Below are 21,520 nucleotides of genomic sequence, written 5' to 3' on the forward strand. Positions count from 1 at the left end.
TACTTTTTGTCCCTATGCATAGCACAGGGCCTAGCAAACTGGCCCAGTCAGATTTCACTATAGCCAGCATAGTGAGGGTATTATTTAGTACCAGCTGTAGGTATTATGTAATCCTAACAGCCTCTCAGTGAAGTGGCAGAAATAGGATTTGAACCCAAGGCACTGTGCCTCCAAGATTTTAATTCACTGCACGGTCATAGTATGCTATTTTTGAGTGCTTAGGGGATATTTAATGCTTCAGATTTGGTCTCCATGGGGTTAGCCAACTTCTACACAGGAGGTAGTGACTGAACAAGTACTTTGGCAGGTGGCATGGAAAAGAAAGGCAAACAGAGGTATTTTGTGGAGTCTTACAATTCTCATTTTGAAGTCAGGAGGTGAGGAGTGTTACAATTCAATGTGTAGTCATTTCCTCAGAAACTGTTCCCCTGAGGGACTCATCTGGAAAGGAGGAGCTCTTGGAACTGGATCTGCTCAGCATCCAATGAAGGAAAAACGTACATTCCATAAAATCACAGTTAACATATGGACCAAGTGAAATGGAGGAACTGGTCCAGGCATAACCATTCCATCTTCTTTGGTTGCTTCTTAGGAAGGCCGTGGGTCTGAAAGCAGCTCAGGAAATCAGAGCTTCTCTAGGTACTCACAGCCTTTCCTATGGATGCAGTGATGCAGGTAGCAGTGTTGCCATGGAGACACCATCAGTGGCCAAGCTCTTTCCCTTGAGGGTTCACTCATGCTGCTCATCATGATGCTGAATTAGCTTGCTGTGTGTTTGGTAGGCAGATTCCTCACTGGCCTGTGAACATGTTTACAGTAAAGTGAAAACTCCTTCACTTGGGTTGCATGTGTATTTTTGCACCTGCTGACTTGTCACCCTCTTAGACTCCTCTCAGTGTCTTGATAGCACCTTGATCTCTCTTGCCTGCATGCCTTTATCCACCTGTCAGGAATACTCCTTCCTTCTCTTTGTGCCTAGCAACCTCCTACTCAGCACGGTGGTATCCAGTGCCCAGCATGTGCTAGGTGTTCTATTAACAACTGACCTAACAACAAAGTCATAACTTTCCTTCCAAGGAGTAAGTGTCTTTTAATTTCATGGCTGGAATCACCATCTGCAGTGATTTTGGAGCCCCAAAAAATAAAGTCTGACACTGTTTCCGCTGTCTCCCCATCTATTTCCCGTGAAGTGATGGGACCAGATGCCATGATTTTAGTTTTCTGAATGTTGAGCTTTAAGCCAACTTTTTCACTCTCCTCTTTCACTTTCATCAAGAGGCTTGTCCCTTGGACTGCAAGGAGATCCAACCAGTCCATCCTAAAGGAGATCAGTCCTGGGTGTTCATTGGAAGGACTGATGCTGAAGCTGAAACTCCAGTACTTTGGCCACCTCATGCGAAGAGTTGACTCATTGGAAAAGACCCTGATGCTGGGAGCAATTGGGGGCAGGAGGAGAAGGGGACGACAGAGGACGAGATGGCTGGATGTCATCACCGACTCGATGGGTGTGAGTTTGAGTAAACTCTGGGAGTTGGTGATGGACAGGGAGGCCAGGCGTGCTGCGATTCATGGGGTCGCAAAGAGTTGGAGACGACTCAGCAACTGAACTGACCTGAACTGACCTGAACAACAAAGTCACAAAACTGTTCAGTTTTTTATTTCTCTGGCTCAAAACTTATTTTGAAAAGCCACAGTGTTATTTATAGTAAACAAGAATAGCATGATGAACTTCCAGACAGCCTTCTAGAAAGGTCTGTTGCTAACATTCGGCACTTTTGTGCCGCTTGTTTCCCCCTTCCTCCCTCCCTCTCTTTTTTGCATGCACACGCACACAGTGCATACACATATTATATTTGCTCAACCCTTTGAAATTAAATGACGAGCATAATCCTTGACCTGTGTGTTTTTTAGCATCTGTCTCCTAGATAAGCACCTTCTCTTAAGTAACCTCAAAGTACCTGACTTTGAAATTTATGATCTAGCTCTCTGTGACTATATTTTTGTGTCCCAGTCACACAGGGGCTTTTTACTATTTTGTTTTAATCCCTCACAGTACCCACCAGAATGCATAGTATATAGTAGATGTACAGTGATGAGTTGTTTAATAAGTGAAGCCGCCGGCAGCAGACACTTGGGACAGTCCCCTCTTCCCCCTGGGTATTCACCTTCTCAGAGTCCTCTGACCCATGGTTCCTCCATCCATAGGAACTATCACTCTCTAGCCTGCCTGTTTTGCATGTGGGGTGGGCCACAGGGGCCCAGGTATAATTCTCACCCAATGACTGTTGGGACTTGGGTGGGGGGTGAGTACCCCTGCCTCTTTGATTCTCTAGTAGGACATCTGTGAGGAATGTTCTAGACCATTTCCCATAGCTTCTCCACTAAATGAGTCATAGTTGCCCAGCGCTGCAGCTGCCCATCAGCCCTCCATGCGTTAGCATCATTCCCTGTCCTGCTTCCCTTCCCCAGTTCCTTCTCAGGAGCTTGGGGATTTCCTCCCAACCTTCTTTATGTTCAGAGCCCTTTCCCAGATCTGATTCTGGGGAAACCTGATCCAAGACATGGTTCTTCCATCGGACCTGGAAATCAAAGTCTGGTCAGAGATACTCACAATGTGAAAAGTCATCCAGGAGGCTTAATTGAAAAAAAAAATGTTTCCACTGCCTAAAAAATTCCAAGATAAATTAGTCCAAAGTAGGGCACCTTGTATGTTTCTTCATGGAAATATGAATTGACATATTAGAGGAAACAACTACCACTAAAAATGATCCTGTACCAAGTTGGGCAGCGCCTGGCAGGGATAATCTCCTCTTGGTGCAGATGGCCAGAGCCGCTGGAGCCCAGGCAGAGGGCAGGGAGTATGACGAGCCAGACAGCGGGCTTTGGCTCTGCGCTCACACCAGCCTCGTACCCAGCTGGCCCTGTTACGGTCTCCGCCCTTGAGCTTCTGTGTTGATTAGGAAACCGTTTTTCCTTTCTCACAGAGATAGAAATCTTGCTTCCAGACACGGCAAGTGTCAAGGTTCATGCCTGGGTCCCTCAGTCAGACTGCGTGTTTGCCAAGAAAGAGGAAAAACACAGTATTGGGGATGGGGGGGTGTAGGGGGTGAAGGAGCCAGTGAGGCTGCAAATAACAGGATATGCTGACGTCTGGGTATCAAGACAGGGAGATAGGAATTCCAAGGCGAAGGGAATTCAGGAGAAAGGAAGAGCTTTCCTTCAACCCACTAAGATGGCCTCTTCCCCCAAATCTCACATCAGTGCTTCGGTACAGGCAGGGGCTCCGCCGCCTTGGTCCCCGTCACCCATGCCGACAGTGGTGGAGGAGGGGAGGTCAGCACAAGACCTCCTGAGACATTCACTCCATACCCTTCCCCATGCCACAGCCGCTGCTTGCCTTTCCTCTGCCTGGAGAACCCTCCCTGGTCTTCCCCAGAGCTGCCGCCTCCTCCGTCTTATCATCACAACTCACGTGTCGTTTCAGTGGGGAGGCCTGTTCTCATCCATCCTCGGCCCCTCTCTCATCTCCTTGTTTGCTTCCATCATGACAGTCACCGCAGTCTCTAAGTGGCAAGTTTATCCATGTGCTGACCTGACTGTTGTCTCCCTTCCTCACTTGACTTGAAGCCCCATGAGGTTAGAGATACTGTCTGAATCCCAGCATCTCTGTACGAGGCCTAGCACCAGCAGATGCTCCATCACTGTTTGCTTGAATGGTTGGATGGTTGGACAGATGATGAGAAGGATGGAAAGATGCACAGAGAAAAGAAGGAAGATTTCACCACACCCCTGAAAAAAAAGGTGATAGAAAGAGCTTTGGTCTTGGAGTTGGACAGCGTAGGTTCTAATTTGTGTGACTTCGGTCATGTTGCTTATGAGTTTGTGGGATCATGTGTGTGAAACGGATACAAATACTGACTTTATAGGGCAGCTGAGAAGGAATAAAGGCGATGATAAGCTATGGAACAAAGTGACTCTTATAAAACCTTTTGTAAATGTAAGAAATTGCATAAACATTAGAAATATATTAGAAAACCTTTACCTGCCATCCCCCAGTTCCCAAGCACATACTGGAGTCAAGACCCTGGAGGTCAGACTTGTCCTGTGGAGTCCTTGATCCTTTGGGGACACATTTCCCTCTCTCGGAACATCCTCATCTCATTTCATTTCAAGCCACCCTCCACAACCCTATTTCCCACCTGTCTGCCTTCCTGTCTTCCTGACACTCCACTTGTGTTTTTGCGCAGCACTCGGAAGGAGAGAGCTAAAGCTTGGTCATGTGATCATGTGACCCAGGCGATTTTGGAGGGGAACAGCTAGTGTTCTTGGTGATGGCTCAGTTTTGACAATTCTGATTTACTCATCATGGGAGTATCTCAGTGATACTCATTTTTCTAAAAAACTCTTTTTTGTTGGTTTTTGTTGTTGTTGTTCTTGTTTTTTATTTAGTTATTTTCTTTGGCTCTGCTGGGTCCTTGTTCCTGCGTTTGGACTTTTCTCTCATTGTAGTGAGCAGGGGCTCTTCTCCATCTCCAGTCTGTGGACTTCTGATTGCAGTGGCTTCTAGCACACTGGCTTCAACAATTGCAGTGCACAGGCTTCGGTGCCCTGAAGCACGTGGAATCTCCGCAGACCAGACCCCAAACCCGTGTCTCCTGCATTGGCAGGTGTAGTCTTACCCGCTGCACCACCAGGGAAGTCCTCTCAGCGCTAAGTGAAAGCAAGCAGACCCCGCTTCCAGTTCTTACGGCTCGCTTACACAGCACAGTAATGGCTTTTCTGCTGAGAGTGCCTACTTCTTTTCATTCCTTACATCCAGGCGGCCTGCAGCCTAATAAAATCTCTCTTCACTCAAAACACGTATTTACCTGTTTTCTTGGTCAAACAGATAAGGTGGGAAAGGTGTTCCCAAAGGTAGGAAACTCTGAATAAGTTTTGGCTCATCTTAGGCCAGTGCTTTGCATGCACGTGAAAAGCTGGATGTTTTTATTGGGAACTTGAGGGAATGGAGCAGCAGAGTGGACTGAGGAAGCCAGGCTCCTGCCCAGCCCCTCAGAAGTCTGGCCTGCCCAAGACAGACCCTTTAGGTGGTTTGCAGTGACGTCAGCTGTCACACCATTGAGAGTCTGTGACCGATATACAAAGACACAATTCAGAGCCAGCCAGGGCTTAGTGGTTTTAGATTATCCGTGACCCATCTCTCCCTACTTGCACAGCAAATTGAAAGTTGATAGCTGTTGAAATCCGGTTTTCAGATTTTTTTTTTTATTTATCTATCTGAGGGACCCAGCTTAACTCTGTGACACCCTTAAGTATATATGCAGTTCCCACGTTGCCTGGTGTTTTCCACAGTATGTACATAAAGTCTCTGATCCTGCTACAGGGCACCAGATCAGAGCAAACCCACTTATCTGGATTGAAGAATGCACATCTTTTTGCCGAGAGTGTTGTGTGTCCATGTGTGGGTGGCTCTGGCTCATGTCTCTTTATTTCAGGCCAGAGTCTTGTCTCTCGGTACTCACTGATAGCGCACACACATAAATGAAATCTGGTCTCCAGCTCCTTCTCATGAGAGGAAAAGAGGGCCCGCATCTGTTTCTGTTCAGCAGTGATTATCTCTGGGATTGTGAGTGTTTGAATTATTTTTTTCTTCTTATCTGTAATTCCTGATTCTTTTCTAGGTACATTATATGTTGCTTTTCTTTTTATGATAAGGGGGCAGTAACATTAAATTATGATAAGGAGAAAAAGGCTTCCTCTTTCCCTCTGGTTAAGAGTAAAAGGAATGATTCTTGTGCCTTTAGTGAGCTGAAGTCATGGAAGAATTTAAATACCAAGGACACATCTGTTAATTAGCAAAAAGCTTTGGAGGCCTTTGGGGTATTTTAGCCCTCTGTATTTTCTTTTTTATTATTAATTTTTATTGGAGTCTAGTTGCTTTCCATAGCCCTCTGTCTTTAACAAAAGTATCTTTTCCCACACCCGATCTCAGCTGCCTGAGGCATTGCTGTATTGAGCCCAGAACTCTGCATTCCTTATCCCCCACTTGATTTGTGTTGGGACTGAGCCACCCTTTAAGCAGTCTGCCCCATGACCCTGTGCATAAAAGTGACCTGAACCTGTCTGACCATGAACTTGGCACAGGGAAGCCCATACCACAGGGAAGGAAGACGGCAGGAGAGACGGCAGGTTGGCAGTGAGAGACGCTGTTTGATGACTGGTATGGTCCTGCCTCTCACCAGCATGTTTTCACACACATGCCCCCGTGGGGCCCAGCTGAGTGACAGGTGGACTTAGTGATACAGAGTTTAATACATCGTAGTCGGGACAGTTGGCATAGATGTCCTGGAACAGTTTTTAAAATGTATATTGTCCAGAGACCATTGGGAATGTTGGTAGAACACACCAGTTTCCAGACCACCCTCTGACTCAGGTGCTCTGTTCTAGGTGGCAGGATAGCTCCAGAAGATGTCCTCCAAGTGCATGTCAGATTGGAATGACATGGAATGCTGGGGAAAATGCACTTCCAGGGCCCTGTCTCCGACTTGTCAAATCAGTCATGGGGGTACATCTCTACACCCCAGGCATCTCCATATAATGTCTTAGAAACAGGGCGTACAATTTCCCATGACCAGAATCATCATTATCTGCAGAGTTTGATGATAAAGAATCATCTGTCTCTTAAGTCATCCAGCAGCCTCTGTTTTTTGTTTTTTGTTTTTGTTTTTTTTTCTGTCTTTCTGCCATCTCTCAAATTATGGGGCACCTACTTCATATTTTGATAATACTAGAAATGACCTTGAGCTGTCCTGGGAAGTATGCTGGTTTCCAGATGTGGGTCTTTGGAACCCTTGAGATATCAGGACCGTGAAAATGGTACTGGAGTTTAGGAGAAGGTGGAGCTTAAGAGAAGTTGAGCCCAGGACCTCCTGCTGTCTCATCACCTTGGGCAGCTCTGTTTTATATAATGAGTTTCCACATAGGAGTTCTCTTGCAAAAAAAATATTTTCCTCTCCTTAAAAAAAGGGGGGGGGGGAATGAAAAAGAGAGAGAAGGGGAAGGGGGAGAGGAGGAAGACTTAATGATATTTCCAATCCTATCCAAAGCTAGAATCCTGTAGTTTACGACTTGAACTTGTCAGCATCGCGTGACAATGAAGACTCCTTTTTTGCCTTCATCCTATCACTTCTCACAGAAAAGGAGACATTGTGGTTCAGGGTTCGGTGTTGTAAATAACCTGTCAACGTCTCAAAGATGAGACACCGCCGCCCCCCAACAGACAAACACCCCCGATCCGTTTATAACGAATTCTTTTGCATCTTGGTAGGTGGGTTCACTGGTATAAATCGTTAGGCATTTTGCAAATGATTTGGTCACTGGTGTAGATGACCAGAGTACTTTAAGACAGTTGAAAGAAGAGCCTTCATCTGCTGGTCGGTTATGTCATGGAAGAGCCAATTGTGGCTTCTGAATACGAAAGCGAATGAATTCATAGCTGCAACTTTAGGTTGAGGGGGTGGCAAGGGTTGTTGCTGGGTAGACAGAGAGAGGACGGAGGATGCAGGAGCTCTGCTCTCTGAATCATGCCTTGTTCCTTGGAAACCTGTCATTCACAAACCCAATTATGTACAGGTAGAATGTCAACTCTGACAGAATGAAACCAATGCACGCTTTGTATGATTGGGTTTTTTTTTTTTTTTTTTTAATGAAATCCTGCTTTACTAGCAGGTTCTATCTTCATAAATGTCTATTTAAAAAAGAAAAAAACCAAAACCAAATCATATATTTCCCCACGCACTCCTGAAAAGCTTTAATCAGTGTGTGGAAAGCGAGAGCTCTTGGGTGTTGTGTGCATTTTGCCAAGAGGGAGAGAAAGACGTGAGAATCAAGAGAAATCCTCTTGGCTTTACCTCTGACCCTCTCTCTGCGCCTTTCTCAGCATCTAGGCCTTGCCGTTGCTCATTTGTAAACAGGAGTTATTAAATTAGTCTCTCCAAAGGCTGTCATGGAAGCACTCAAAGGTTAAAAATTCTTTGCAAATAAAAATGCCTTGCCACAGCAGTGCTTGTTAATTATAAATGAGGAATGGAAGGCAGACAGCTAACAGGGAAAATACATAAGGTCTTGATGGTTTTGATTTACCTTTTTTTGTTTGTTTGTTTCTTTTCCTCCTCCTTTTTCCCCTGTTTGGTTTTGATTTTTCTGGATGTGTTTGTTGTTGAACAAAAGGCTGCTCTCTGGTGGGAATGAGGTATGCCTTTCATAGAGTATTAATAGGGTTTGGGTGTCAGATGGATCCTACTTTGCATCTCTGTTCTGCTTTGTTTTCTTCCCTGGAAGGTGGAGGTGATAGTTCCTTTCTTGGAGGACTGGTGTGCACATCTGAGTTCACGGGTGTCAGGTAGAAGCAAGTCATAGAAGCAAGTCATTTTGCTCCTGTGTGCCCTCACCCAAGTCCTGCTTGCCCTCATTTTGCCTCACCATTCTAGTTTTGCATTGCACTGAGCATCTTTCCTGTACTACCTAATTGAGTGATATGTTACTTTTTGTTGTTGTTTATTGTATGTTTCTCCGCCTCTGAGTATATAGATTCTATGAGGGGAGGGATCTTTGTTTCTTTTGCTTGGGTATGACTAGTGTCTAGAGCAGTGCCTGGCAGATGGTAGGTAATTGGCGGTACTTGTGAAATGACTAAAGAGGACCCTTAGCCCTCTCCTCTTTCTCCTCGGTTCAGGCTTCTATTCAGTGAGACTCATTATGAATCTGGTTCTTTAATTCTGTTTTGCTTTTGTCTTTGTTCCTTCTTCTGGAGCTTCTGTTCATTAGACTGTGTCCATACAGCATTAAAAAGTATGCTCTTACTGGCCTTGCTGAATAAATGAGTTTCATTGATAAATATTATAGAGACTGAATTTAGAAAAAAATATCTCTACATTTTGTTCTAAAAGTGTGACTTGTTGGTAAACCATTAGTCACCGAAGAGCTTCCTAGACTGGGTTAAACATAGGGAGACTTTTTCCCCTTAAGTCATACACTGACGTAAAAAGTTCTGGAGGGGAAAAAAAAAACCTTGACTGCTTCCCAAGACCCCTGACTTCTTTACACTAGGTGATTAATTAACGAGTTACTGTTAAAATGAACTCAAGCTATTTTTAAAAGCAACAGCCAAGATTTGGATAAAACTTCTCTGAGTTTGGAGATGCAAACCAGATCCCAGTGTGCATTCTCTCCATGTATATATTCAGTCAGGTGAAAAGCAGGAAGTAGAAGAATCTGACAAGCCTCACTTAGCTGGACAAAACTGATTCTGTTTCTTCAAGTACATTTTGGTATCAAAATTCAGGCCATTAAAAGAATAGGGACCAAAAAAATACCCTGACTGATCATCTTAATAGATGCAAAAAAAAAAAAAAGCATTTGACAAAATGTAACACCCTTTGTTGATTAAAAATTCTCAATGACTAGCATAGATGAAAACTTCTTCAACTTAAAGAAGAAAAGTTACCAAAAAATCCCACAATTATCTAATACTTGATGGTGAAGGGTTGGTTGCTTTCCCTTATGGTCAGGAACAAGACAAAGAGCAGCTTAGACATTTGTACCTTTGGATCACTGGAGGACCTCGGCAAGGCAATAAGACAGGATAAAGAAAAAATAGGCATTAGATTGAAAAGGAAGGAATACAACGATCTCTATTCACAGATGACATGATCTTGTATATAGAAAGTCCTAAGGAATACACACATTCAAAAAATGGAAATAAATAGAAAGACATTCTTTGTTCATGGATTGGGAGACTTAATATTGTTAAGATAGCAGTACTCTCCAAATTAAAGATTCACCACAGTGCCTGTCAAAATCCGAGCTTAAATTTTTTCAAAAAATGGCAAGATAACCCTAAAATTTATAATTTATAGTGCAGATGTCAGGGGCCCACAAAAGGTCAAAAAAAAAAAATGTTTAAAAGAAGAAAGTTGGAGGACTCACACTACACAATTTCAAAACTTACTACAAAAGAACAGTAATCAAGACAGTATAGTACTAGCATAAGAAGAGAATATAGACCAAAATATGAAATGAAGTTGAGGTGAGAGTCCAGAATAAATGCTTACATTTATGGTCAGCTGATCTTTGACAAGGGTCAATGCAAGTGAGTTGGATGGTGCTGGGACACTTAGATAGCCACATGAGGATGAAGTTGGATTCCTATTTCATACCATATATGAAAAGCACCTCAAAATGGGTCACAGGCCCATAAATAAGAACTAAAACCATAAAATTCTTAGATGAAAATACAAGAGTAAATCTTATGACCTTAGGTTCCTTAAATATGATACCAAAAGCAGAAAGAACAACAGGGTTGGGGGGGGAAATGGACTTCCTCAAAATCAAAAACTTAGGTCTTTCAAAGGACTTCATCATAAAGGGAAGACAGTCCATCAAATGAGAGAAAATTGTACAAAGCATATATCTGATAAGGACTTGTATCCAAAAAGTATATAAAGAATTCTTTCATTTCAACAATAAAAAGACAATTTTAAATGAACTAAAGATGTGAATAGACATTTCTCCAAATAAGATATACAATCACATAGAAGGATGTGTAACATCATTAGTCATTAAGGAAGTACAAGTCAAAGCCTTGGTAAGATAGCACTTCACACCCACTAGGCAACAATCACAGAGAAAGACAATGACAAGTGTGACAAAAATGTGGAGGAAATGGAACACTCATCCATTAATGGTGGGAATGTAAAAAGATGTAGATATCTTGAAAAACAGTTTGGCAGTTCCTCAAAATGTTAAACATAAAGTTACTGTATGATCTAGCAATTCCATTCCTAGGTAAATACCCAAGAGAATTGAAAACATACGGAGAACTTGCACATACATAGAGTAGCATTATTCAAAAACAGTGAAAAGTGGAAACAGTCCAGATGTCTACTGACTGATGAATGGATAAACAAAGTGTAGTGTATCCATGTAATGGAGTATTATAATGCAGAAAATGAAAGATTGACACGTGCTTCTGCATGAGTTTATCTCGAAAACATCCTGCTATGTGTAAGAAGCCTGTATATAGTAAAATTCCATTTATGTATATGGTAAGACTATATGTAGTAAGATTCCATTTATGTGGAATTTCCAGAAATTTCCAGAACAAGTAAAACCTTGAAGACAGAAAATACATGAATGGTTATCAGGGCCCAGGGGGAGGGGAGGGTGAGAAGTTACTGCTAATAATGCACTTGGAGTTTCTTTTAACGGTGAAGAAAATGTTCTAAAATTAGATAATGGTGGTGCTTTCACATCTCTGTAAATATACTAAAAACCAGTGAATTGTACACTCTAAAATGCTGAATTTTATGGTATGTGAATTATATCTTCACAAAGCTTTTGTCGAAAAATTCAGACACATGGGGATTAGAATTCTGGGCTGTCTCATCACATTTATAAGGTGCTCCTGAAACTAATTCTAGAGGTCAGAGTGCAGGTGAAACAGCTTATTTTCTTAAAATCTTTTTCCTCCTCTACTTTTTTCCTCTCTTTTTACTTTTTATTTCACCAGTGGAAGCTAAAAGTGCTTTTGTGTTGCTGACATCAACGTTTTTATTGCTTCATCATTTTTGTAGCCATGGAAAAGGGAACAGATGGTAATCTTAAAAGAGAAATGTTCAGTTTGGGGGAGAGAATTGTGTCTTTGGCTGCTATCTTTTGAAATAATTCACATGCATGATGCTCTTGTACATTAAAGAAACAGCTACCAATGTGGGGTAATTTAGGGTTTCTAATTAGAATTTCAAACCCACAAGGATCTTCAGTGGAGATGAAAATGTCTTTCCCAGGAGATCTTAGGGTCAGATTTGTTTCGTGGGAAAAAAAAACTACTTTTACTCTTCTTAAAATCTCACCTGCAGTTATTTTTAAAACCACTTTCTTTTCCTAAGGTCTGGAAACCTTTTATAAAAATGGAATGTTGTCAGTATTGTTAAATCTCCTGGTGATATTTCTGGTCTGACTATGTATGGTATATATTAATTACTATTCCAGTTGAGGAAATTGTGGTCATGGTGCATATCCAGTGTTCTACCTAGTAAAATAAAAGGTATTTTGACTTGCCTCTTGGGATACTGATTTAGAAGAAGAGGTCAGCGTCCGTGTGTAAATGTCCTTAGCATGCGTACCTGGTGGCCCCTGACTGTTTAGGGGCTTTTTGCAGGTACTCAGGGCCACGCCTTCTACAACGACAGGCGGGGTGTGGAACACTCCTTTAGATGCTTTTGCCAAAAGCCAGTTGCCAAGGAATGTGTTTATGGATTGGGATCCAAGGGCTGGTGAGTGGCAGGCCAAGTGAAAAAATGGTTTCTTTTGCCTTCCTTCTCACCTCCTGCCTTTGCTGCTTGCAGGAAGATCTGCCTGCACTGCAAGTGCCCTCAGGAGGAGCATATGGTGACAGTGATGCCCCTGGCGATGGAGAAGACAGTCAGCAAACTCATGTTTGACTTCCAGAGGAACTCCACCTCGGACGATGACTCAGGCTGCGCCCTGGAGGAGTACGCCTGGGTCCCGCCGGGACTGAAGCCTGAACAGGTACTATTCTTTCTCTTCTTCTTCTTCTTTTTAAATATTTATGTATTTGGCTGCCCTGGGTCTCATTTGTGACTGTGAACTCTTTGTTGTGGCATATGGAATCTGGTTCTCTGAGCAAGGATTCTCTGGCTGCCTACACTGGGAGTCCAGAGTCTTAGCCTCAGGCCTCCTGAGGAAGTCCCAGAGGTACCAGCCTTGACGGAAGGGCAGTCACAGGTTTGGCTTTTACCTTGGTTTCGGCCATCCTTCCTCATTCCAGTTCAGAAGGAAGAGCTGACTTTGCTGAGTCCAAGAACACGTTGCTTTATGGGATGAAGATGTCTGGGTCCCCAGCGGGAAACCAGGAAGAGAAATGAAACAGCTAATTCATTCTGCATTTCCATTTAAGCTGTTACCAAAAGATTTTCTAGAAACATCTAGAAACATTAGGTAATGAAACTGCATTTTTGGAGAGGGAAGGGGTGTCCTACATTGGCCACCAATCTTAATGTTAAGATTCTTTGTAAAGGAGAGTAAGGAAATGAGGATTTACCTAGTGATCTGATGCTGCGCTGAAAAGTTTGGCCCAGCTTGACAGAGAAAGATGCTGGCACTTCCTGAAACATCTTGGCACTGCCCTCAGGCTGTAAATACTACTGGCTTGGTTAGATGAACTTGGTTTCTTTCTGTGTCACTGCATTTCTCTCAATCATGTACAACCTCCACTTTGCATTTCTTGGTCTTTGGAATTTTCTCCTGTTCTAGCCTCCTGTTGGTTTAGAAGCCCCTCCTGTAAGCTGGATACTTTCATGATCTTCCTTGCGCATCTTTGAGAGTAAGGTTTATCCCAGCCTAAATATTTGACCACTATTCCCTTCCTCTAGCATAGAAAGGTTCTTTCCCTGGAGATCTTCTTTGTGTCTGGCAATGTTTTAAAGCTTAAAAAGCCCTAAAAGGTTAACTCTGGAACTTTAGATGTGATGCTCTTAGAAAAAGTTCTTTATGGTGAGGGAAGACCCAGAAATTCACCAAGAACTTGAGGATGGGACCCTGATAACATCTCCTTGGTTAGCCATTTCTCATTTTTCTTCTTCCAATAATGAGGTTGTCATTTGACAGATGGAATTGTGAGCACACAACCAGGATTTGTTTAACCAGCAAAGGATTGTTTAAATTTTTAATTAGTCACTAATTCTTAGAAATTGCTCATACTTAAAAAATTTTAATTTTAAAGTTGATGTTTAGATCTTGAAATTTTGAGAATCTGGAATCTTACTTTCAATAGAATCTGAAATCTTACTTTCTCAAAAATTGGTGTGCAGGCCATTGATTTGAGTGCGAGACATTCTTTCCAGAATTAGGAAAGAGTGAATCTCCTCATCAGCCTGGTCACCACTAAGCCCATTTTATCCTTTTGTGTTCATCTTCCTATACCCTACAGGCATTTGAGTTTTGTGAATTCTATTCTAATTTTTACTAGGATGAAAATATCTTGGAATAGAAACTTTCTCAGAAAATAATTTCTGTGAGAATTGAAAGGAATTCTGTGTTGGGTTATCAGCAGAAATAAATAAGAATGTTTTCTCCCAGGGGCTTCCCAGGTGGCACTTGTGTTAAAGAACCCACATGCCAACGCAGGGAGACATGAGATGTGGGTTTGATCCCTGGGTCGAGAAGATCCCCTGGTGGAGGAAATGGCAACCCACTCCTGTATTCTTGCCTGGGAAGTCCCGTGGACAGAGGTGCCTGAAGGGGCCTGGAGGGCTACAGTCCATAGGCTCCCAAAGAGTTGGACGCAATTGGAGAGACTTGGCCCACATGCAGTTTTCTCCCAGTTTGTATATTAAGGTTAAATCTTTATTTTCTTCTGTTTCAGTAAAGACTGTATTGTTAATAAGTTGAAGAAGAATGAGAGTATTTGATTGAGTTTGTCTGGAAACTCAGATGAGGTGGTGGGTGACTAAAGATCTGTGTTTGACATCACCCTTCTACTGCCAGTACTTGACAGTGAGTTTTCACACCTCGATACATCTGTGAGCCTGTTTCGTTTTCTTGCTAACCTCATTTCCAGCAGCTTCCAAGAGACCCATCCTTCTTTTGTTCATGTTGCTTCCTGCTGAACTGGGCTCTCAAATTCCAAAGTTAAGCTATTTTCAGTTCCCTGCTTAGGTAGATTCGTTTCTAAAGCCATTAAATATCATTCTTTGATGTCCAGCTTCAGAGAACATTTTCTACTGACCTAAGAGACTAGACAGTTGCAAAAGTTAAAGGGCTTGGTGACATCCATCAATTCCAAAAATGATTGCTTACGTATTTTTGAAGGCCACTTGCCTCATCCAAAGTGAATATCTTTGGGAAACATAAAACATCTTTCTTTGATTTGTTTTGAAAGAAAATGATTAATGCTATTAAATCAGTGGTTTGAATTATGTCAGATGACAGAGTATTCCCATCTCTTGTAATTGTATTTTTCTTCAAATGGTTTTCTCTATTCACAACACTTACTCAGACCTATATGACACAGATGATTAGAAAGGAAATTGTTCTCTAGAGAGAGACTATCTTTTTAAGCTATTTGAAGGGCTCTATATTTGCCTAATAAAATGTGAATCTGTATTAAAGGTGTTTCAAGGGATCATGTTGCATGAAAAAAAATAGTCTTCAGATTTTTAAATTATAAGATCTTTGAAAGTCTGTTACTTATGGAACTGATTATAGGTTTAAAGATTTTTTTTCAAAGGTTGCCTAGTAGGTTTTAGAAAAACTTAAGACCCAAATACCTCTTACTAATAAAAATTCTGGTATTTAATATGATGTTAGTTGTCTCTGACTTGAGAAAAAACATTGTTCTATCAGGAGAAATTACAGTGATATTAAAATGCTTTGTGCTCGAGGCAAAATACTCAAGACCAGTTAGGGTTCCGAGTAATATGCTTTCATTTTTGTTAAAAAACCTTTCATTTTTTCCCTGGTTGTGGGGTTGGTAATATACCTTCGGGTGACACTCTTTATTATTCTGTTTCTTCTGAGAAATGCCTTCAGTTAAATAAAATGGAAATGAAAGCTACCCCCCCCCCCTTTAAAAGGAGGTATTCTTGCATATGGGCAGTTAATTTTATTAAAATCTGCTAGCTGCAAAAACCCAGCCTTCTTAAAATAGTATAAAAAACCATAAAGATAACAATCGATGCCAGAAAAGAAAGGCTTCTAAGGTGTGTTTTTTAATGACCAGACTGAAAACTGATCAGAGAGGTTGCGAAGATCCTTTGTCTCCACTCGCTCCAGGTGAGGCATTTAATATTGTGCAGAGAGCCCTGCGGAGGCAGGACAGAAAACTGGAGTCTTCCCTGATGGCCCGTCTGAGGTCATCTGTAAGGCTCCAATTTCTCTTCAGACTTCGGCAGGTCATTGAATGCGCTCTGTCTCCTAGAACCGCTCTGGGGAGACATTTATAGCAGATAATACTTTAGGAAGAATTCGGAAATTATTTAACAAGCTGTAAGGAAGGGAAATGGTGAGCAGGGTCTCTAAACCTCAGTGCTGTTGACATTTTAGGCTGAAGGATTCTCGCTGTTGGGGCAGTCCAGGGCATCATAGGATGGTTAGCAGCATCCCTGGCCCCCACCACCTACTTGATGCCAGTAGCACTCACCACGCCCTCCATGGGGTTGACCAGACCCAGACACGTATCAGAATACCATTCATTGCCCCTGGGGGATGAGCTGGGCACCCTGGCTGAGAACCACTGGGTAAAAGTAATGTTAAAACCTGGAGGACCTGTCAACACAAGCTTGGCCCAATCCAGACAAGAAGAGGATGACTCAGTTGAGTAAACATTTATTTGAGCACCTCCCAGGTCCTTGCTCTGGTATTACAGCTGCTGCCTTGAAACGAGGCTGAGTATTTGGCAGAGTGAGAATGGTGATCCCACGCTACTTGAGCAGAGGCCAGTACTCATCCTCCCGATAAGTCAAAACAAGAGTTGAAATGGTGTGAGGAGCAGGTTGTTGGGTGGATCACCGTTTGTTCTCCAAAACAAGAGATAGCATTCTTCTTGGGAATAATGGGAAGACTTTGCCTATTGAAAAAAGGGAAAGAAAAGAAGAAAGCAAGCAGATAAAAATCACTTATAATTCTGCCAATCACAGAAAACTGTTTCCCAACGTTTTTGGAATGTGTGTGGGCTTCCCTCGTGACTCAAACCGTGAAGAATCTGCCTGCATTGCTGGAGACACAGGAGATGGGAGTTCGATCCCTGAGTTGGAAAGATCCCTGGAGGAGGACATGGCAACCCACTCCAGTATTTTGGCCTAGAGAATCCCATGGACAGAGGAGCCCAGCAGGCTACAGTCCATGGGGTCACAATGAGTCAAAATGATGAGCAATTAACACTTTCACTTGGAATGCATATAACAAGAATCTATGTGTATAGGCTTACATTTCTGTTTTGTTTTGGACAAAAATGTGATGATGCTATCCATTTATCTTGAAATTTTTTTCACTTCATGTATTGTGAACATTTTTTTCTATTTTTTTTTTTTCTGTATTTGAAAGTCGCTCAGTCATGTCCGACTCTTTGTGACCCCATGGACTATACAGTCCATAGAATTCTTCAGGCAATGATACTGGAGTGGCTAGCCATTTTCTTCTCCAGGGGATCTTCCCAGCCCAGGGATCGAATCCAGGTCTCTTGCATTGCAGGCAGATTTTTTACCACCTGAGCTACCAGGGAAGCCCAAATTTCTGTGTTTAGACCCAGATTATCTTTTGGAATAGGTGCATAGTTCTCTGTTAGTAGTTACCAATCTGTAGTGGCACCGCTCGCCACTAGGGGGCATTTGGAAGAGTAGGTTTAGATGGGGGTAGTTATTGTCAAAATGGTTAGGGGGTTCCAGTCAAATTTTGATGGGTAGGGGCTTGGGATGCTAAACATTCTGAGAAGTACCAGGCGATCCTGCGCAAAGGAGAATTGATCCCTCCCAAATGCCAGGAGCATAACCATCAAACAGCCCTGAACTGAAAAGTTAGTTTTGAACATACGCATCCTTGGTAGCTTTTCTCTGTATCAAATAAAGCAGTAGCAGCCAGCATTCCTGTACACTTACCTGCTTCTCTCCTTCAGCACAATCCCTAGAGGTGGAGAGGTCATGTGTAAACCCCTTTAAGGCTTTTGATTGATTGTGCCAGTAAGACTTTTGATTCATTGTGCTGAACTGCCGTCCAGAAATGTTGTGAGTAGTGCATCCTCTGGGTGGATAACTCTCATGGGGTCTGTGAGGATGTGGTTTTTCCCCTGGTGCTTCTGCTTCTGATCCTTGAAAATGTGAACAGACCATCAGATTGCTCCCCCTGAGTAAATGTCCTTTTATCGATGTTTTGGATTCTCCATGGAGAGTTCTCAGACAGGAATGTCTGCACATCTTTGGTCTCCCAGTATTGTGATTTTACCTTGACCATAACCCTGTTTTTGCGCATCAACAATGGTAATTAGGTTATTTCTCCAGAACTCTCAACTTTCACTTCAGACTGTTGCAGGAAGGATGAAGAGTGGCTACTAGAAGTAATTGCCCAATTTGGGGCTTTCAAAGCATTTTTTCATATGTGGCAAAATAGACCATCCAATATTACCTAAAAGATGGGAGTGAATTAGTTGGTTTAAAATACCCCTATTGGGAATATGTAAAATTCTTTATTTGGCTTTTAATTTGATGATTGTCACTCATTCATCAGATGTCAGATTAAATGTATTTCCTGAAGGAGTTTCTCTAACCACCCCACTCTTCCAATATAAGATTAGGTCCCCAATTCCATGCTTTCCAAGAGTCCCTACCATTTCTTTTTCATTATTTTTCTTGCTTAGACACTAAGTCATGTCTGACTCTTTCACGACCCTATGGACATAGCACCTCTCAAACTTGTAATTACTTATCAGTATAATTATTTCTTTAATATTTAGCTTTCTGGCTTTGCTTTAAGATTCAGGAGGTCAGGGGTCTTATCTGCTTTGTTCTTTAGGAATTTCCTAGTGCCTAGCACAGTGCCAGGCACCCTACCAATATTTGTTAAGAGACAGGCAGGTGACCAGGAGCCTTTGCGGAACCAGTGATATTCAGGGTTGCATCACACTGAAAAGATAAAGGTCTTTTCAGTGTTTTTCTACATAAGAACAGGATTATTCTGTAGCCATTATTCCTGTTCCTTTTTTCTTAAAAAACGTATTCAAGCAGATTCCCTGAATGATCCCAGCGGCTTCAGAGATGTCTTAGGTTGGAAAGGCAGGAGATGGATGACGTGCGGGGAAGGACTGTGTTCCGGCACAGACTTGAGGCAGCACCACCAGCTCTTACACTCAGGGTGCCAGGAGCCAAGGGTCTGACAGAAGCTCTCCATATTTCCAAACCAGAGGACCAGCTGTGTCACAGAATCACTGGGAGAATGCATTCGGAGGCACAAGGGGAAGTATCACAGTGCAGTGGAAAAAGCCTCACTCCCAGAGTCTAGTAAGTCTGCCTTCTGCTCCCTTTCTGACCTCGGGAAAGTGGTTCAGTTTCCAGGAGCCTCAGTTTTCCTTCTGAGGGTGATGATAACATGGAGACAATTACTAAACTTGCTGTGAACCCTTGTTTCATGCCCACCACCATTTTCAACTTCACATGCATTACCATGCTTAACTCTTAAAACAACGTGATTTGGTCGTCATTTTTCCTGTTTTAGAAGTGACTAAAGCAGAGCTCGGAGAAATGAGGTAACTTGCCCAGGATCACACAGCTGAGAAGCAGCAGAGAGGAATTCAGTCTCAGACACCCAGAGCCCAGAGCTGTTATTCTTTAGACCTATAGATCTAGCACAGGACTGGACTGGCCCCAAGTGAGGGAGCATGTAGAAGGTTCCCAGGGTAGTGTCTGCACACAGTAGATGCTCAATAGAATGACTGTCTCCTTATCACCCTTCTTGCAGAGCTGTAGCAAGTCTCACTGATCACTACTGCCCTGAGCAGCCAGGAGAAAGCGAGGAAGGAACATCAGGCTGTCCACATGGAGGACGGTTATGTCGGGTGGGAGAGAGTCAGCATGTGGGGTCAGCCAGAATCCAGGGTTCCTCCTCGGCCTTTTCAAAGGCTTTAAAAAGTCATTTTCATTCTGCTGCTGCCGGAGCTGTTCTGCTCCCCAGGTTCTCTTCTGTGGGCTTGCTGTAAAGGTGCAGCTTCTTTTTTGTGAACTTCTGGCCGCACTGAACCAGAGCAGTTTGGACAGGGGCCCAGGCGGAGCCACCTGACTCTGAAAACTTTAGCGTCCCAAGTGGGCTTTGGGGGTGTCTGCTGAAGAAATACACTCTGCCAACCCCGCTTCCTTGGTGCCTGAGGTTACCTGTAGCCAGGCTTCTCAGTGCCCGGATTAGCAAGGAGTAAGTTCCAGGGGCATTTTTGTAGACCATTCAGAGTGCAAAGAGAGCCTTCCCACAAAGCAGAATAGCCTGCTCTGACGATGCTCAGGTCATCTGAAGGCATGGCTCCTTACTCTGCCGCTCGCAGCCTCTTCAGCAGCCGTCTCTAGTGGATGGGCTTCATGCCAGCTTTCCACTGGACTGTACCCCGTAGTCAGAGTTGAAGAATGAATCACAGTGTGTGCTGGAGAACTCTGTGACAAAGGAACAGTGATCGGACTGTTTTCATTCCTTCCTTCACTGGTCTCCTGTGCACCTCCTCTGTGCAGGCACCATGCTAGGCGCTGCAGATAAAACAGTAACCAAGATCACTGAGATTTCTGAGTGCGGCTGTTGGAGACCTGTCCGTTAGGAAACAAATGACTGAGATAATTGAACATTGTCAATTTGAAAATGATATAAACAGTAAAGCTATAAACATTTAGTGAACTCTTGCATGCACCAGGCACTGTCTTAGGTGCTTTGCATTTGATTAACCATGAAGATTAGATAGCATCATCGACTCAATGGACATGAGTTTTAGCAAGCTCCGGGAGATAGTGAAGGACAGGGAAGCCTGGAGTGTTGCAGCCCATGGGGTCACACAGAGTTGGACACAACTGAGCAACTGAACAACAGCAACAAATGAAGGAAATCCAGTGGCTTCAGTGATCAGGACTGTGGGCCAGAGTGTTGGGGCGGCAGGGATTGGCTAATTTAGATTGACTGATCAGGACCTACCTCTCTGGGGAGGTTAGATTACTCTGAATGTGACCTAGCAGCACTTTGAGCTGCTACTGAATGATAGGAGGAAGCCCACCCTGCAAAGATCTGGTTGGTTGCAGAAGTTCAGAAGTGAAATGAAATCTGTACTCACTTTCTATCTGTGCTCAGAATTTGGGGAGGGCATTGTTGGACGGTCTAGGGAGAAATGAGTAGGGCTTGTGCCATGCTGAGCTCTTGCCAAGGCAGCCACCCACCGACCTGAGGACTGGGCAGTTCCACTGCTGTTCCTCGCCCTGGGAAATCAAAGGCACCCCCGTCACCCATCACCTTGACATGTCTGCCTGTGAGCAGAGAGAAGGCAGCACAGATTCCCCATTCAGAGGTGACTAGAGAGGGAGCAAGAGGCCTTTACCAAGCCAAGTGCGTAATGTATGCTTTATATATGTTTGTGTCTACCCCTTTTGTCATACGGCCTACCTTCTAAAATGTCTAAAATGTCAGCCTACTGGAGAGAGGCAGACATGGTCCTGTTCACCACCACATCCTCAGTGCTTAAAATAATGTCTGAGAGATTATTCAGTAAACAGATGTTACATGAATTAAGTCACATTTCATCCCTGTATAAAATCCCCTTGTTTCCCCACCGAATACCTTGCAGCTCAAGAGTCAGAGGCTTGACCAGGGTGCCCCAGCTCATAAAGGGCAGAGCCGGGATCCACCCCAGCCTTCTGCTTGACCCAGGACCTATTTGGGCTCCTCTTCCTACACCGCCCTCACCTCCATGGTGATCCACCCAAGATAT

The 21,520-nt window shown here is 43.3% G+C and overlaps 1 protein-coding gene across 3 annotated transcripts in view; it reads left to right on the top strand.

The window, feature by feature from the left end:
• Positions 1-21,520, top strand: part of PRICKLE2 (prickle planar cell polarity protein 2) — a 337,833-nt gene that overhangs the window by 226,537 nt on the left and 89,776 nt on the right. For all 3 annotated transcript variants that reach the window (XM_061128147.1, XM_061128148.1, XM_061128149.1), the window contains one exon: positions 12,408-12,591. In XM_061128147.1, coding sequence (XP_060984130.1) covers positions 12,408-12,591 — 184 coding nt within the window. The remainder of the gene's footprint in view (positions 1-12,407; positions 12,592-21,520) is intronic.

Source organism: Dama dama, chromosome 24, assembly GCF_033118175.1.
Source record: "Dama dama isolate Ldn47 chromosome 24, ASM3311817v1, whole genome shotgun sequence".
Lineage (NCBI taxonomy): Eukaryota > Metazoa > Chordata > Mammalia > Artiodactyla > Cervidae > Dama > Dama dama.